Source organism: Solea solea, assembly GCF_958295425.1.
Source record: "Solea solea chromosome 4 unlocalized genomic scaffold, fSolSol10.1 SUPER_4_unloc_14, whole genome shotgun sequence".
Classification (NCBI taxonomy): Eukaryota; Metazoa; Chordata; class Actinopteri; order Pleuronectiformes; family Soleidae; genus Solea; species Solea solea.
The window spans coordinates 82,501-101,863 of NW_026704004.1; the positions used below are offsets into that span (position 1 = coordinate 82,501).

General features: G+C 41.3%; 1 protein-coding gene across 6 annotated transcripts in view; it reads right to left on the reverse strand.

The window, feature by feature from the left end:
- The window catches only part of dbn1 (drebrin 1), a 30,154-nt gene extending 12,366 nt beyond the window's left edge, over nt 1-17,788 (reverse strand). For 3 of the 6 annotated variants that reach the window (XM_058622087.1, XM_058622088.1, XM_058622083.1), the window contains exon 1: nt 17,555-17,787. In XM_058622087.1, the coding sequence (XP_058478070.1) occupies nt 17,555-17,637 (83 nt within the window). In that variant the 5' untranslated portion in view covers nt 17,638-17,787. Of the gene's footprint in view, nt 1-17,554 lie in introns of all 6 variants that reach the window. The other 3 variants (XM_058622085.1, XM_058622086.1, XM_058622084.1) reach the window with 2 other exon arrangements.
- Nucleotides 17,789-19,363: the final 1,575 nt, after the last annotated feature.

Genomic DNA, 19,363 nt, shown 5'->3' on the forward strand with positions numbered 1-19,363 from the left:
TTGTGTTTGTGTTATTGTATGTGTATGTGTCATTGTATGTGTATGTGTTTGTGTAAGTGTTTGTGTTATTGTATGTGTATGTGTAAGTGTATGTGTTTGTGTATGTGTTTGTGTTATTGTATGTGTATGTGTATGTGTATGTGTATGTGTTGTTGTACGTGTATGTGTATGTGTTTGTGTAAGTGTATGTGTTTTTGTATGTGTATGTGTCTGTGTTTGTGTTATTGTATGTGTTTGTGTTATTGTATGTGTATGTGTTTGTGTTTGTGTTTGTGTTATTGTATGTGTATGTGTATGTGTTTGTGTTATTGTATGTGTATGTGTCTGTGTTTGTGTTATTGTATGTGTTTGTGTTATTGTATGTGTATGTGTATGTGTTTGTGTTTGTGTTTGTGTTATTGTATGTGTTTGTGTATGTGTGTGTGTGTTATTGTATGTGTATGTGTATGTGTCATTGTATGTGTATGTGTATGTATTTGTGTTTGTGTTATTGTATGTGTATGTGTATGTGTATGTGTATGTGTCATTGTATGTGTATGTGTATGTGTATGTGTTTGTGTAAGTGTTTGTGTTATTGTATGTGTAAGTGTATGTGTTTGTGTATGTGTATGTGTTTGTGTTTGTGTTATTGTATGTGTATGTGTATGTGTATGTGTATGTGTATGTGTTGTTGTACGTGTATGTGTTTGTGTAAGTGTATGTGTATGTGTTTGTGTTATTGTATGTGTATGTGTATGTGTATGTGTTTGTGTTATTGTATGTGTTTGTGTTATTGTATGTGTATGTGTATGTGTTTGTGTTATTGTATGTGTATGTGTTTGTGTTATTGTATGTGTTTGTGTTATTGTATGTGTATGTGTATGTGTATGTGTTTGTGTTATTGTATGTGTATGTGTATGTGTATGTGTATGTGTATGTGTTTGTGTATGTGTTTGTGTTATTGTATGTGTTTGTGTATGTGTATGTGTATGTGTATGTATTTGTGTTTGTGTTATTGTATGTGTATGTGTATGTGGTATCGTATGTGTATGTGTTTGTGTATGTGTATGTGTTTGTGTTATTGTATGTGTATGTGTTATTGTATGTGTATGTGTATGTGTATGTGTTTGTGTTTGTGTGTGCATATGTGTTTGTGTGTATGTGTTTGTGTAAGTGTATGTGTATGTGTATGTGTATCAGAATCAGAAGAGCTTTATTGCCAAGTATGATTTGCACATACAAGGAATTTGTTCTGGTGTCATTGGTGCGTAACAAGCATACAACATTTTTAAAAAAAAGTTAAGTGAAACAAGTATACGTATATATACATAGTATGTAAATGTTTTTTGTTTGTTTTTTTTTTTTAAAAAGATGAAAAAGAGCACAGTAAAAGAGCACAGTAAATAGCAGTACAGCTGTGCAGTAAGTGAGTAACAGTGAAATATTCACCAGGTGCAAAAGTTCACAGTAATGACGTTAATGTAACGCATAAAAAGGATGTAATGATAATGTGACATGTAGAGGCAGAGGAGGAGTGTGAGGAGTCAGAGTGTCAGTCTCTCTCTTCTGTCCCTCAGTCTCAGCAGTTAGACACATGTTGTGCTTCATGGTGCATGTCCTTTTCTCTCGCAGGACAAACTGTAATGCTGCTTCGTCTGGGATGTTTTCAAATTGATGCAGATTTTGGGGAAAAACGAGTCTGTCAGGTCTTTGTATGTGTGGCAGTGTAGAAGAAGTGCACGTCTGTCTGTCCTCTCTTGGTTGCCAGGTCTGTCTGTGTCGGTCCTGTATGGGGTCAGGGTCTTCCTCAGTCTGGGCTCTTTAACTGTGGTCAGATATTGTTCTCATGTGTATTCACGGTTTAATGCAAAGTAACATTCTAGTTTGCTGTGAGTTTTTCTTGACTTTTCCCAGTAGGTGATATCATTGTCCTTTTGTTTGCTGATCATTTGATTGGGCCAGATATTTTGGGGGGTGTTTTGAGGCAGGGGAGGGTTGTTGGTGGTATGAGGCGGGGTCACTGGTTTGGAGGTGTTTATAGAATGATATAGCTCTTTTCTGGATGTCAATAAGGAGCAGGAGCAGGTCCAGTTCAGCTCTGCATGCATGATTTAGTCTTTTTCTCTGGACTCTAAGAATGTATTTGCAGAATTCAGTGTGGAAGGTTTCAATTTGATGTTTGTCCCAATTTTAAAAGGCTTGGTTTGTTAATGGACCCCATATTTCACTGCCATATAATGCAATTGGTTGGATAACTGTTTTAAAAATTTTGAGCCAGATTGGGATTGGAATATTAATTTTAGTTGATTTTCGTATATGTTTGTGTTATTGTATGTGTATGTGTATGTGTATGTGTAAGTGTTTGTGTTATTGTATGTGTATGTGTAAGTATATGTGTTTGTGTATGTGTTTGTGTTATTGTATGTGTATGTGTATGTGTTGTTGTACGTGTATGTGTATGTGTTTGTGTAAGTGTATGTGTTTGTGTTTGTGTTTGTGTTATTGTATGTGTATGTGTATGTGTCTGTGTTTGTGTTATTGTATGTGTTTGTGTAAGTGTTTGTGTTATTGTATGTGTATGTGTTTGTGTTATTGTATGTGTATGTGTATGTGTATGTGTATGTGTATGTGTATGTGTTTGTGTTATTGTATGTGTTTGTGTTTGTGTTATTGTATGTGTATGTGTTTGTGTATGTGTGTGTGTTATTGTATGTGTATGTGTATGTATTTGTGTTTGTGTTATTGTATGTGTATGTGTCATTGTATGTGTATGTGTTTGTGTAAGTGTTTGTGTTATTGTATGTGTATGTGTAAGTGTATGTGTTTGTGTATGTGTTTGTGTTATTGTATGTGTATGTGTATGTGTATGTGTTGTTGTACGTGTATGTGTATGTGTTTGTGTAAGTGTATGTGTTTTTGTATGTGTATGTGTCTGTGTTTGTGTTATTGTATGTGTTTGTGTTATTGTATGTGTATGTGTTTGTGTTTGTGTTTGTGTTATTGTATGTGTATGTGTATGTGTTTGTGTTATTGTATGTGTATGTGTCTGTGTTTGTGTTATTGTATGTGTTTGTGTTATTGTATGTGTATGTGTATGTGTTTGTGTTTGTGTTTGTGTTATTGTATGTGTTTGTGTATGTGTGTGTGTGTTATTGTATGTGTATGTGTATGTGTCATTGTATGTGTATGTGTATGTATTTGTGTTTGTGTTATTGTATGTGTATGTGTATGTGTATGTGTATGTGTATGTGTCATTGTATGTGTATGTGTTTGTGTAAGTGTTTGTGTTATTGTATGTGTAAGTGTATGTGTTTGTGTATGTGTATGTGTTTGTGTTTGTGTTATTGTATGTGTATGTGTATGTGTATGTGTATGTGTTGTTGTACGTGTATGTGTTTGTGTAAGTGTATGTGTATGTGTTTGTGTTATTGTATGTGTATGTGTATGTGTATGTGTTTGTGTTATTGTATGTGTTTGTGTTATTGTATGTGTATGTGTATGTGTTTGTGTTATTGTATGTGTATGTGTATGTGTTTGTGTTATTGTATGTGTTTGTGTTATTGTATGTGTATGTGTATGTGTATGTGTTTGTGTTATTGTATGTGTATGTGTATGTGTATGTGTATGTGTATGTGTTTGTGTATGTGTTTGTGTTATTGTATGTGTTTGTGTATGTGTATGTGTATGTGTATGTATTTGTGTTTGTGTTATTGTATGTGTATGTGTATGTGGTATCGTATGTGTATGTGTTTGTGTATGTGTATGTGTTTGTGTTATTGTATGTGTATGTGTTATTGTATGTGTATGTGTATGTGTATGTGTATGTGTTTGTGTTTGTGTGTGCATATGTGTTTGTGTGTATGTGTTTGTGTAAGTGTATGTGTATGTGTATGTGTATCAGAATCAGAAGAGCTTTATTGCCAAGTATGATTTGCACATACAAGGAATTTGTTCTGGTGTCATTGGTGCGTAACAAGCATACAACATTTTTAAAAAAAAGTTAAGTGAAACAAGTATACGTATATATACATAGTATGTAAATGTTTTTTGTTTGTTTTTTTTTTTAAAAAAGATGAAAAAGAGCACAGTAAAAGAGCACAGTAAATAGCAGTACAGCTGTGCAGTAAGTGAGTAACAGTGAAATATTCACCAGGTGCAAAAGTTCACAGTAATGACGTTAATGTAACGCATAAAAAGGATGTAATGATAATGTGACATGTAGAGGCAGAGGAGGAGTGTGAGGAGTCAGAGTGTCAGGGGGGGTCTCCGGGCCTTGTTGATAAGGCTAGTAGCAGACAGGAAAAAACTGTTCTTGTGGCGTGAGGTTCTGGTCCTGATGGACCGCAGCCTCCTGCCAGAGGGGAGTGACTCAAAAAGTTTCTGTGCGGGGTGGGCGGGATCAGCCATAATCTTTCCTGCACGCCTCAGAGTTCTGGAGGCGAACAGGTCCTGGAGAGATGGAAGATTGCAGCCAATCACCTTCTCTGCAGACTGAATGACACGCTGCAGTCTGCCCTTGTCCTTTGGCCGTGGCAGCAGCGTACCAGATGGTGATGGAGGAGGTGAGGATGGACTCAATGATGGAGGAGTAGAAGTGCACCATCATTGTCTTTGGCAGGTTGAATTTCTTCAGCTGCCGCAGGAAGTACATCCTCTGCTGGGCTTTTTTGATGAGAGAGCTGATGTTCAGCTCCCACTTGAGGTCCTGGGAGATGATAGTTCCCAGGAAGCGAAAGGAATCCACAGTGACAATTGTGGAGTCACAGAGGTTGATGGGTGCAGGTGAGGCTGAGTTCTTCCTGAAGTCCACAACCATCTCCACTGTCTTGAGAGCGTTGAGCTCTAGGTTGTTTCGGTTGCACCATGTGACCAGCTGGTCAACCTCCCACCTGTAGGCGGACTCGTCACCATCAGAGATGAGTCCGATGAGACTGGTGTCGTCCGCGAACTTCAGGAGTTTGACGGACTGGTGACTGGAGGTGCAGCTGTTTGTGTACAGGGAGAAGAGCAGAGGAGAAAGAACGCAGCCCTGGGGGGATCCGGTGCTGATGACCTGTGAGTCGGAGACATGTTTTCCCAGCTTCACATGCTGCTTCCTGTCAGACAGGAAGTCAGTGATCCACCTGCAGATGGAGTCAGGCACGCTCAGCTGGGAGAGCTTCTCCTGGAGCAGAGCCGGGATGATGGTGTTGAAGGCAGAGCTGAAATCCACAAACAGGATCCTGGCGTAGGTTCCTGCAGAGTCCAGGTGCTGGAGGATGTGGTGGAGGGCCAGATTAATTGCATCGTCTACAGACCTGTTGGCTCTGTAGGCAAACTGCAGTGGGTCCAGGAGTGGGTTGGTGATGGCTTTCAGGTGTGAAAGCACAAGACGCTCAAAGGACTTCATAACCACAGAGGTCAGGGCGACGGGTCTGTAGTCATTAAGTCCTGTGGTCCTTGGCTTTTTGGGAACAGGGATTATTGTCGAGGTCTTGAAGCAGGCTGGCACGTGACATGTCTCCAATGAGGTGTTGAAAATGTCTGTGAACACTGGAGACAGCTGATCAGCGCAGTGCTTCAAGCTGGATGGGGAGACAGAATCCGGACCAGCTGCTTTCCTGGGATTCTGTTTCCTGAAGAGTTTGTTGACGTCCCTCTCGTGGATGGAAAGAGTCAACACTGAGGTGGGGGAGGTGGAGGTGAAACACTGGAGCTGGGGGTGTTGGGAGGTGTTGTGGGGGATGGTTGCAGGACTGTCCCTCTGTCTTTCAAAGCGGCAGTAGAACTCGTTCAGGTCGTTGGCTAGGCGTTGGTCGTTAAAGGAGTGGGGGGCTTTAGGCTTGTAGTTGGTGATTTGCCTAAGCCCTTTCCAGACAGACGCAGAGTCGTTGGCTGAGAATTGGTGTTGGAGCTTCTCAGAGTACAGTCGTTTAGTTTCTTTCACCGCCTTGCTAAACTTGTACTTTGCCTCTTTAAGTCTGTCTTTGTCTCCACTCCTGAAGGCCTCTTCCTTATCCAACCTTAACCTTCTGAGCTTGGCTGTGAACCAGGGTTTGTCGTTGTTGTAACTCACCCTGGTGCATGATGGAACACAGCAGTCCTCACAGAAGCTGATGTATGACGTCACAGCCTCTGTGTACTCATCCAGACTGTTGGTAGCAGTCCTGAATACATCCCAGTCAGTTGAGTCCAAACACGCCTGGAGATCCTCCACAGCCTCACTGGTCCACTTCTTTGATGTCCTCACTACAGGTTTGCAGAGCTTTAGTTTATGCCTGTAAGCAGGAATCAGGTGGACCATGACGTGGTCAGAGAGTCCCAGTGCAGCACGGGGGACGGCGTGATAAGCATCCCTGACTGTGGTGTAACAGTGATCCAGAATGTTCTCCTCTCTGGTCGGGCATTTAATAAACTGTCTGTACTTGGGGAGTTTGCGATTGAGGTTTCCTTTGTTAAAGTCACCTAGGACAATAACTAAAGAGTCCGGGTTGATCCGCTCCACACACAGTATCTGATCGGCGAGCATGCGCTGTGCCTCCTGCACGCTGGCGTGCGGTGGGATGTAAACACCGACCAGAATGAATGAAGCAAACTCACGGGGTGAATAAAAAGGCTTGCAGTTTATGATGAGAGATTCCAGGTCAGGAGAACAGTGCTGCTGGATCACTGTCACGTCGTTGCACCAGCCGCTGTTGATGTAAAAACAGATTCCTCCACCTTTGGTTTTGCCGGAAAGTTCCGTGTCTCTGTCCGCTCTGTAGAGTTGGAAGCCTGCCAGCTGCAGCGCAGAGTCCGGTATTAATCCACACAGCCACGTCTCCGTGAAGCACAAAACAGCCGATGAGTAGAAGTCCCTGTTTTTCCCCAACAGCAGTTGTAATTCATCCAGTTTATTGGCCAGTGAACGCACATTAGAGAGAAATATACCCGGTAGCGCTGTGCGTAATCCGCGCTGGCGAAGACGCACAAGCGCACCAGCCCGTTTCCCTCTCCTCCGGCATTTCACTGCGTGAACAAAGGTGAGCACACCTTTGACCATAATGTCCAAAATTTCCAATGTGGGGAGAAGAAAAGTAGGAAATAAGTCCGCTGGTGTTGTTACCCCGATGTTCATGAGCTCTTCTCTGGTGAAAGAGCTCCGGGTATAATCGCAAAAAACGGAGTTAAAACACAAAACAAGACAAAACAACGCGCACCAACACACCGAGGCAACCATCCGCGGCGCCATCTTGATGATGATAAGTATGTGTATGTGTATGTGTATGTGTATGTGTATGTGTATGTGTATGTGTTTGTGTTATTGTATGTGTATGTGTATGTGTATGTGTTATTGTATGTGTATGTGTATGTGTAAGTGTTTGTGTTATTGTATGTGTTATTGTATGTGTATGTGTATGTGTGTATGTGTTTGTGTATGTGTGTGTGTTATTGTATGTGTTTGTGTCTGTGTTATTGTATGTGTATGTGTATGTGTATGTGTATGTGTATGTGTATGTGTTTGTGTATGTGTTTGGGTATGTGTATGTGTATGTGTTTGTGTGTATGTGTTTTTGTACGTGTATGTGTATGTGTATATGTATATGTATGTGTTTGTGTTATTGTATGTGTTTGTGTTATTGTATGTGTATGTGTTATTGTATGTGTATGTGTTATTGTATGTGTATGTGTAAGTGTAAGTGTAAGTGTTTGTGTTATTGTATGTGTTATTGTATGTGTATGTGTATGTGTATGTGTATGTGTTTGTGTATGTGTATGTGTATGTGTATTAGTTTTTGTATGTGTATGTGTTATTGTATGTGTATGTGTATGTGTATGTGTATGTGTTTGTGTGTATGTGTTTGTGTTTGTGTTTGTGTTATTGTATGTGTATGTGTATGTGTGCTCAGCGTGAACTGAGGTCTGAAACATCATGATCTTAGTTTTCTTGGGGGGGACCGGTTGACTTTTTTTTTGTTGACTGACAGAATTGTTGAAGGTGGTCTAGGAGCTGTTGTAGTCCCTCTTCAGGTCTAGGAGCTGTTGTACAGAGTTGGACAGCAGCACTAGATCATCTGCATACCAGAGACATTTGATGTGTGTGTTGTTCAGGATGTTGACGACTCAGCTAATGTTTTTGCTCGTTGATTTATGTAGATGTTGAAAAGTGTTGGTCTCAGACTGTTTCCTTGCATTACTCCTCGGTTCTGGGACAAAAAGTCTGTTGTTTTGTCTTGGATTTTGACTGCACACTTATTGTTACGGTACATAGTTTTGATGATGTCGTAGGTTTTGCTGTAATAATTGGAGCAGGACGCCCTCGTGCCAGATTGAGTCAGTTGCTTTTTCAAAGTCTACAAAACAAGAAAATATTTTTGATTTGTTTTGATTTAAATGTTTCTCTATAAGTGTGTGTGTAGCTTGTGGTTCTATGGTTGTGTATGAATCCAGTTTGACTCTGTCAGAGGATATTGAGATCAGCGAGGTATTGCTGTAATCTGCTGTTGATCATTGAGCAGAACATCTTCCCCCAGATTGCTGCTGACACATATCCCTCTGTAGTTGTTAGGGTCTAATTTATGTCCATTTTTGAAGATGGCCGTTATTAGTCCCTGGCTCCAGATGTCGGGACAATGTCCCCCACTCAACTCATGTTGAATCATTTCAACAGTGCTGTGTGGAATTGGCTGTCTGCATATTTGATCTTTTGGTTTAATATGCTGTCAACACCACAGGCTTTTTTATGCTTGTAAAACCTGATAATGTAATAAATCCCCAATAATGTAATAACCCCGATAATGTAATAAAACTTTGCACTTGAGTCCATTGAAAATGTAATAAAACCTGATAATGTAATAACTTCCCGATAATGTAATAAAGTGCATTTCCCAATAATGTAATACACTTTTGACCAATAATGTAATAAAGTATTACATTAACGGGAGGTTATTACATTATCAGGGATTTATTACATTATCAGGTTCTACAATGCTGTTTCATGAAATTCTGTTTCTGTTCTAGGGAAATCTAGAGGGTTTTGTTGGTCTTTTATGATCAGTTCTAAGATTTGTAGTTTTTTGGAGATATCCATTTGGGGTGGGTTAAGTGTGATTGTTCTGTACATTTTTTCACTCTTTCTCTCTCTCTCTCTCTCTCCCTAATTTCTGGTGTGAATGTGAGGACGAGTGGCGATGTGCCAAAGTACCCACCCCCCCCACCCCCACACAGACACAGAATGTGAAGTAGGTCAGAGGACGAGTGAATTAAAACACGTGATTTCACATTCATCCTTTCACAGCGTTAACCGGAGCACCCAGAGGCTCCGTCCACAAATACAAAACAAAACAATCAGTCTCAGTTTCTCCATGCGAAGGATTATCATAAAATAATTTAAAAACATGAGGAGGAGCCACAGAAGTTCAAGGTGGATGGGGGAGGAGCCACAGAAGTTCATGGTGGATGGGGGAGGAGCCACTGTTCATGTGAATACTTCAGCTCACAAAAAATGGAGTCACACACAAGAATCGAACAATCACCCCATCAGACCCAAACCTGAACAATCCAGAGTCATTCACAGTCAAACCCTGAATCTGAACCAGGAAAACTAATCAACCAAAGACCAAAAATACAAATCAGGTCAAAGTTCAACAGGAAAATACTCACAGGAAATAAGGACAGTGGCCGTTTCTCAATACTCAAGTAAGCAAGTATGTACTTGCTTACTTGGGAAGTATATACTTGAGAAGTACGCTGGGAGTATATACTTGCCAAGTACGGGAGTACACAAGTATGTGGTTGTTTCTCAATACTTAAGTATGTAAGTATGTATGTATTGTTCTGCTGTTTGAATGGTGCAGCCTCATTACCGCCGCCTACAGTGTTGATAAAGGAACATAGGAAATACTTTTAATAAATGCATATATATGTTGTTATTATTTTTACATTTTAAATATTTAACTTCATTTATTAATTCATTTCTATTAAAATATACAATCCAAATAATACAATGTGGAAAATAGATCTGTTTCAGCATTGTAGAGTAGTATATATATATATATGACGTGTACAAATATATACTACTCTACATATCTAATATTTACATATTATATTTAAATACAGATACAATGACCGTGCGACTTTAATATAAATCTAACATTCAAAGTTAAAATAAAAAATGCCGATGCATACTTGGTAAAAATGGGCGGAGCGAGAACACTTCCGGGTTTGAGAATCGTCCTCGCTGTTCGCTTACTTGAGAATTGGAACAGCACTTGGACTGAGGCTGATGACGTTTTCACAAGTACGCGAGTACGCACAAGTACACACAAGTACGCACAAGTACGCACAAGTATGGATATTGAGAAACGGCCAATGAGTCTTTGGAGTGTATGTATAGGTTCACCGGGGAAAACAACAGGGACAGGAAGTGGGCTTGGTGTGGAGTCCATGGCCGTTTCTAAATATCCATACTTGTGCGTACTTGCGTGTAGTCCAAGTTCTGTTCCAATTCTCAAGTAAGCGAACAGCGAGGACGGTTCTCAAACCCGGAAGTGTTCTCGCTCCGCCCATTTTTACCAAGTATGCATCGGAGGTGACTTAAGCGTACTTGCGATGGCCATGTATCCCAGAATACATTTCGGCGGAGCATAGCAGCAAATAATAGTAATATAAATCTGAAATAAATATTTTTCTGTGTCCCGGAACAGAGTTTTAACATCATTTGAGGCGAGAAATGAGTCATTTAGAATTCAAACATGTGGTTTGTGTATGAAGATACGACGTATTTATAGTTTGGCAGCGACGTTTGTCGGAGGTGATAAGCTCCGCCTCTGCGGACGCTCGGCGCTCACTGTGCCCGGCACAGAGCAGCGTTACCTCGGCCTGTCCTGATGAAATGATCCGCTGGCTCAGACGTCGCTGTCATTAGATGCTCGGTGTGATCCATAGATTTGTTGTTGACGTGTTATTTTGTTTTTAATGGAAATGTTTTGACCTGACAGTTTGAAGGTTTGTATATTATTAATGTTTAATTTATTTTAACTTTGAATGTTAGATTTATATTAAAGTCGAGATTTATATTTAAATATAATATGTAAATATTAGATATGTAGAGTAGTATATATTTGTACACATATATATATATATATATATATATATATATATATGTACTACTCTACAATGCTGTAATATATCTATTTTCCACATTGTATTATTTGTATTGTATATTTTAATAGAAATAAATTAATAAATGAAGTTAAATATTTAAAATGTAAAAATAATAACAACATATATATGCATTTATTAAAAGTATTTCATATGTTCATTTATCAACACTGTAGGTGGCGGTAATGAGGCTGCAGCACTTGGCGCCAGCCACCATTCAAACAGCAGAACAATACATACATACTTACATACTTGAGTATTGAGAAACAGCACATACTTGTGTACTCCCGTACTTGGCAAGTATATACTCCCAGCGTACTTCTCAAGTATATACTTCCCAAGTAAACAAGTACATACTTGCTTACTTGAGTATTGAGAAACGGCCCATGGTTTCTCAAAATGCAAGTAATCCAAGTTTGCAACTACATACTGGTCAAGAGTACTCAAGTACATACTCGCCAAGTACAGGACACTCAAGTACATACTTGTCAAGTACAGGACTGCTCAAATACATACTCGTCAAGTACAGGAGTGCTCAAGTACACACTCGCCAAGTACAGGAGTGCTCAAGTACACACTCGCCAAGTACAGGACTGCTCAAGTACACACTCGTCAAGTACAGGAGCGCTCAAGTACACACTCGCCAAGTACAGGAGTGCTCAACTACATACTGGTCAAGAGTACTCAAGTAAATACTCCCCAAGTACAGGAGTGCTCAAGTACATACTCACCAAGTACAGGAGTTCTCAAGTACATACTCGCCAAGTACAGGAGCGCTCAAGAACATACTCGCCAAGTACAGGACACTCAAGTACATACTCTTCAAGTACAGGACTGCTCAAATACATACTCGTCAAGTACAGGAGTGCTCAAGTACACACTCGCCAAGTACAGGACTGCTCAAGTACACACTCGTCAAGTACACACTCGCCAAGTACAGGACTGCTCAAGTACACACTCGTCAAGTACACACTCGTCAAGTACACACTCGCCAAGTACAGGACTGCTCAAGTACACACTCGTCAAGTACACACTCGCCAAGTACAGGAGCGCTCAAGTACATACTTGTCAAGTACAGGAGCGCTCAAGTACATACTCGTCAAGTACAGGAGTGCTCAAGTACATACTCGTCAAGTACAGGAGCGCTCAAGTACACACTCGCCAAGTACAGGAGTGCTCAAGTACATGCTCGTCAAGTACAGGAGTGCTCAAGTACATACTCGTCAAGTACAGGAGCACTCAAGTACACACTCGTCAAGTACAGGACTACTCAAGTACACACCCGCCAAGTACAGGAGTACTCAAGTACATACTCGTCAAGTACAGGACTACTCAAGTACATACTCGTCAAGTACATACTCGTCAAGTACAGGACTACTCATGTACCTACTTGTCAAGTACAGGACTACTCATGTACCTACTTGTCAAGTACAGGAGTACTCAAGTACATACATGTGACATTCGTGACATATGTAACATACGTGTTTGTGTCTCAGCCGTGAAGCTGAGCTCCTATGTTCAGTGTCACTCTGTGCGAGGACATGCACAGAGACAAATAATCTAAATATTCCTCAACAGTTGATATGGTGCTGATACCAACATAGTATAGTACAGTATAGTACAGTATAGTATAGTATATAGTATATTTTCGGAAATCATGCGCTATGTTATTGCACAGATGCACAAGATGCAAAACGCTTTCAGAGCCATCAGACCCCCCCCCCCCCCCTCGACTAGTCTATTTTGAGTCGAAATTTCAGGGCTTCAGTCGACCATGAATATCTTTGGTTGATTACAGCCCTAGTAACATGTGACATTCGTGACATGTGTGACATGTGACGTATGTGACGTATGTGACATACGTGACGTATGTGACATACGTGACGTATGTGACATACGTGACGTATGTGACATACGTGACGTATGTGACATACGTAACATGTGACATATGTGACATACGTAACATACGTGACATACGTAACATGTGACATACATGACATATGTGATGTATGTGACATGTGACATGCGTGACATACGTAACATGTGACGTATGTGACATACGTGACATATGTGACATACGTAACATGTAACATATGTGACATACGTGACATACGTAACATGTGACATACGTGACATATGTAACATGTGACATACGTGACATACGTGACATATGTAACATGGGACATACGTGACATATGTGACATATGTGACATACGTGACATGTGATATACAGTATGTGTCATGTGACATAATGACATATGTGACAGAAGACAGACCAGTGCAGAGAACATGAACCACATACATAAACAGCTGGAGGTCATGTGATGTGTCTGCAGCACTCACTGAGAGGATCGCAGAGGCATTCGCAGAACTCGAGACTGTTCACTGTCCTAGCTCCCAAATGGTGGAACGAGCTCCCCATCAACATCCTGACAGCGGAAAGCCTCCACATCTTCCGCCGCCGACTAAAAACACATTTCTTCCGACTCTACCTTGACTAAGACGATGACGACAAAAAAAACAGAACAAAAAAACTTATACATCGCATCTTATGACTAGCACTTTATAGTTTGGCTTACTTGAAGCTCTTTCTTACTTGTAGCTCTTATTTGTACCCAAATGTTTAAATGCATTTATTGTAAGTCACTTTGGATAAAAGCGTCTGCTAAATGACATGTAATGTAAAGGTGTAGTGCGTAGAATGAAGAGAAGATTCCGGTTCATCACAGTTCTCCTCCTCATTCACAAACTCCGACACAAAGTGGATTTAATTACGGAGGAAACGAAGGTGAGTGAGATGAGAAACACATGGTTAACAACAGGAGAGGAGGAGTGAGAAAAAGGAGGCGTCGCCAGGAAACCGACAAATCACAAGACGGCTGAGGTCAGCGTGACAGTAGGAGAGAACAAGGTCATCATTATCACGTCCAGCTTTCACAGCAACAGAAAGTCACATGACCTGGGTGCACTGATGTCATCGCCTCATGACTGAGACGTAAACGTAGGAATGTGAGGTTTTTCACTTTAAATACAACTCCCATGATGCATTTCAGGAAAAAGCCTTCACCTCCGTGCATGTTCACTCATTAAAGTAAATAAATTATATATTATCTCATATTATAAAATAAATTCACATTTTCAAAGCCCCGCCCTCTTGTGTGTCAGGAGAGTAGTTAGCTTAGCATTAGCCACAGAACAGTAACAACTGAGAATTGACCTTTGACTACAATGATCAATTCAGTGTAGGTGACGAGATGAACACATGAAGTGTCAGGTTACAACTCCCGTCATCATGACAGACACACAGACAGACACTGACACAGACAGACACACACACAGTAAGCCACCCAGTAACAGGAATCATTAATGTTGATGTAAACACATAGTTCACAGAACAATCCCATAATCCATCAGTTCAAACCCAGCAGTGACCTTGGACCCTGAACTGAACCAGAACAAACGCTCAGTGAAGAAACGTGAGACGACATTCAGAAACAAAATGTACACAGAGTCAAAGACGGAACATGACTCGGCAAAAAAACACAACACGTTTTCACTCAAATGTAACAAGATTAAAAGTATCCCGTTCAGAACTGTTAACACCTAAACATGTGATCACATCAGGACTGTTCACACCTGAACACACGTGATCACATCAGGACTGTTCACACCTGAACATGTGATCACATCAGAACTGTTCACACCTGAACATGTGATCAGATCAGGACTGTTCCCACCTGAACATGTGATCACATCAGAACTGTTCACACCTGAACATGTGATCACATCAGAACTGTTCACACCTGAACATGTGATCAGATCAGGATTGTTCACACCTGAACACACACGATCACATCAGGACTGTTCACACCTGAACATGTGATCACATCAGGACTGTTCATACCTGAACACACATGATCACATCAGGACTGTTCATACCTGAACACACATGATCACATCAGGACTGTTCACACCTAAACATGTGATCACATCAGGACTGTTCACACCTGAACACACATGATCACATCAGGACTGTTCACACCTGAACATGTGATCAGATCAGGACTGTTCACACCTGAACATGTGATCACATCAGGACTGTTCACACCTGAACACACGTGATCACATCAGGACTGTTCACACCTAAACATGTGATCACATCAGGACTGTTCACACCTGAACACACGTGATCACATCAGGACTGTTCACACCTGAACATGTGATCACATCAGGACTGTTCACACCTGAACACACATGATCACATCAGGACTGTTCATACCTGAACACACATGATCACATCAGGACTGTTCACACCTAAACATGTGATCACATCAGGACTGTTCACACCTGCACACACGTGATCACATCAGGACTGTTCACACCTGAACATGTGATCATATCAGGACTGTTCACACCTGAACATGTGATCAGATCAGGACTGTTCACACCTGAACACACACGATCACATCAGGACTGTTCACACCTGAACATGTGATCACATCAGGACTGTTCACACCTGCACACACGTGATCACATCAGGACTGTTCACACCTGAACATGTGATCACATCAGAACTGTTCACACCTGAACATGTGATCACATCAGAACTGTTCACACCTGAACATGTGATCATATCAGGACTGTTCACACCTGAACATGTGATCAGATCAGGACTGTTCACACCTGAACACACACGATCACATCAGGACTGTTCACACCTGAACATGTGATCACATCAGGACTGTTCACACCTGAACACACACGATCACATCAGGACTGTTCACACCTAAACACACGATCACATCAGGACTGTTCACACCTGAACACACACGATCACATCAGGACTGTTCACACCTGAACACACATGATCACATCGGGACTGTTCACACCTGAACACACATGATCACATCGGGACTGTTCACACCTAAACACACATGATCACATCAGGACTGTTCACAACTGAACATATGGTCACATCAGGACTGTTCACACCTGAACATGTGATCACATCAGAACTGTTCACACCTGAACATGTGATCACATCAGGACTGTTCACATCTGAACACACATGATCACATCAGAACTGTTCACACCTGAACATGTGATCAGATCAGGACTGTTCACACCTGAACATGTGATCACATCAGGACTGTTCACACCTGAACATGTGATCAGATCAGGACTGTTCACACCTGAACACGTGATCACATCAGGACTGTTCACATCTGAACACATGATCACATCAGGACTGTTCACATCCGAACACATGATCACATCAGGACTGTTCACACCTGAACATGTGATCACATCAGGACTGTTCACACCTGAACACACATGATCACATCAGGTCTGTTCACACCTAAATATGTGATCACATCAGGACTGTTCACACCTGAACACACGTGATCACATCAGGACTGTTCACACCTGAACATGTGATCACATCAGGACTGTTCACACCTGAACATGTGATCAGATCAGGACTGTTCACACCTGAACACACACGATCACATCAGGACTGTTCACACCTGAACACACATGATCACATCAGGACTGTTCACACCTGAACACACACGATCACATCAGGACTGTTCACACCTGAACACACATGATCACATCAGGACTGTTCACACCTGACAGACACGATCACATCAGGACTGTTCACACCTGAACACACATGATCACATCAGGACTGTTCACACCTGAACACACATGATCACATCGGGACTGTTCACACCTGAACACACATGATCACATCGGGACTGTTCACACCTAAACACACATGATCACATCAGGACTGTTCACACCTGAACATGTGATCACATCAGGACTGTTCACATCTGAACACACATGATCACATCAGAACTGTTCACACCTGAACATGTGATCAGATCAGGACTGTTCACACCTGAACATGTGATCACATCAGAACTGTTCACACCTGAACCCCTGATCAGATCAGGACATTAAACAACACAAACTGTCCCTTTCTGTGCAACAACAACAACAACACACCTCCCCCCAACCTCGCCCTCTTCTCCCATTTTCCCTTCTTTGGGGATACAGGAGCTCTCTCTCACACGCAGACACACGCACGCGCACACACACACGCGAATAAAAGCCTGAAATGGTTTCCAGCTGCTTCAGAGTAAACGAGTCACACAACTGAAGAAACAAAGCTGCTCCTGGACTTGGTCCAGGCCTCAGATCCAGGACCTGGTCCATATTCAGACCTGCAGTTTTTTGACCCTCAGTCTGACTTTTGCTGCATCATAGCATCAAAGAGCTGAATCAGGAATGTGTGTATGTGTGAGTGCGTGTGTATTTCATTGTAGGGTGATGAAGAAGATGAAGAACAGACCGCCTAACAGCCACACATCGTCGTCAGTAAGAGCAGCGGTGACTCAGAGCAGCAGTGACCGGGCAGCGCGGCCCTCGGCCCCGCAGAACTCACCAGTCGGAGTCGGTGGTTTCGTCGATGACGTCCTGGTAGGCGGTGAGCAGAGTCAGTCTGTTCTTCCCCAGATTCACGGCCATGATGGTTCCCGAGAAGCATCCAGAGAGGGAGAGAGAGGGAGAGAGAGAGAGAGAGAGAGAGAGAGGAGAAGAGACACGGCTGCTGAAGAGGAAGAAGAAGAGGAAGAGGAGGAGGAGGAGGAGGATGGTGTGTGTGTGTGTGTGTGTGTGTGTGAGTGAGTGAGAGAGAGAGCGAGCTCTCAGTGTGGAGACAAAGAGCAGCCCAGTGTCCTCCGGGTCCTAGCGCCTGACAAGTCCTAGTACCAGAGACTGAGCGGACAGTCAGTCAGTCATCATCCACCGCTTTATCCTCCACCAGAGGGTCGCGGGCGGTGCTGTGCCAATCTCAGCTACATCGGGCGATAGGCGGGGTACACCCTGGACAGTTCGCCAGTCCATCGCAGGGCCACACACACACACACACTCACAGATAGAGACAAACAACCATTCACTCTCACACTCACTCCTATGGTCAATTTAGAGTGTCCAATTTACCTAATCCCCATATTGCATGTTTTTGGACTGTGGGAGTACACAACACATATTTGTGTGTGTGTGTGTGTGTGTGTGTGTGTGTATGGCACACTGTCAGGAAAATGAAAATAAAAATGTAATTTCAAATAACATTTTTATTTCTATATATACAGATATATATGTATATATGTGTATGTACTGTATACATACTGTATATGTATATATGTGTATGTCCTGTATACATACTGTATATGTATATATGTGTATGTATATACATACACATATATGTATAGACATCAGAGGTGGGACCAAGTCATTGTCTTGCAAGTCACAAGTCAAGACCGACAAGTCTCAAGTCGAGTCCAAAGTCCTACCGTTTGAGTTTCGAGTCCTTTCGAGTCTTTTTAACAACAGAGAAATAATATTTACACAGATCATGTATGCTTTTAAGATTTGTATATATTTATTAAACCATTTTTTGGAAGAACATTGTTCAAACACTCTTTTTGCCAACACTCTGATGGCCACTCGGAAGAGTGAAGGAAGAGTCTTCATGTTCAGTGTTGTGGTTCATCTATGATGCTTTAATTCATCTGGTATTCTTCAAATCTGTAACAGGTAAGCATATAAAACAGATGTCAGAAAATGCTAACATTGTGTTAATTTTATTTTTTTGGTTAATAGTAATTGTATTGTATACTGTAAGAGTGTGTGTGTTTTAACATTACATTGATAAAATAAATTTCATTTTCAAAATTGCTATTTTTATCAATGGAATCTGGTGTGCTGGAGAGAGTGAGATACACTTAGTTTTCCTATCGAAAAAAATGGTCTGGCAGCAAGCTAAAATGGTACACATATTCCTAATATAAAGTACATTAAACTGACCTTGATTTGATTAGGCTTGCTTAAGTTTTGCTGCTGGCAGCAGTCTACTGTGTATGATCCACGGACTAGCTGCTAAGCACATACAATCTCGCTTCAAAAGAAAATCCTAAACTATCCAGTCTCAAGCTTATGGTTAATTTAGAATCACCCCCATTCATAAAGCGGTCCTTAAATCAACGCTAAACGTTTGTTTTTAAAGATGTGCAACTTACCTTGTGGTTGTTTTCGCTGATGTTCCAAAAGGAGTGTCTTAGCGAAAAAGTGAATTTATACATACATGAACCCACAGGAGATACCGTTTACCGTGTTTGTAAAGTCAAGGGGACGTTAACAGTGAGTTTACAGTCTCATTGATATGTAGAAGCTAGTGTTGGCTTTCATTCAA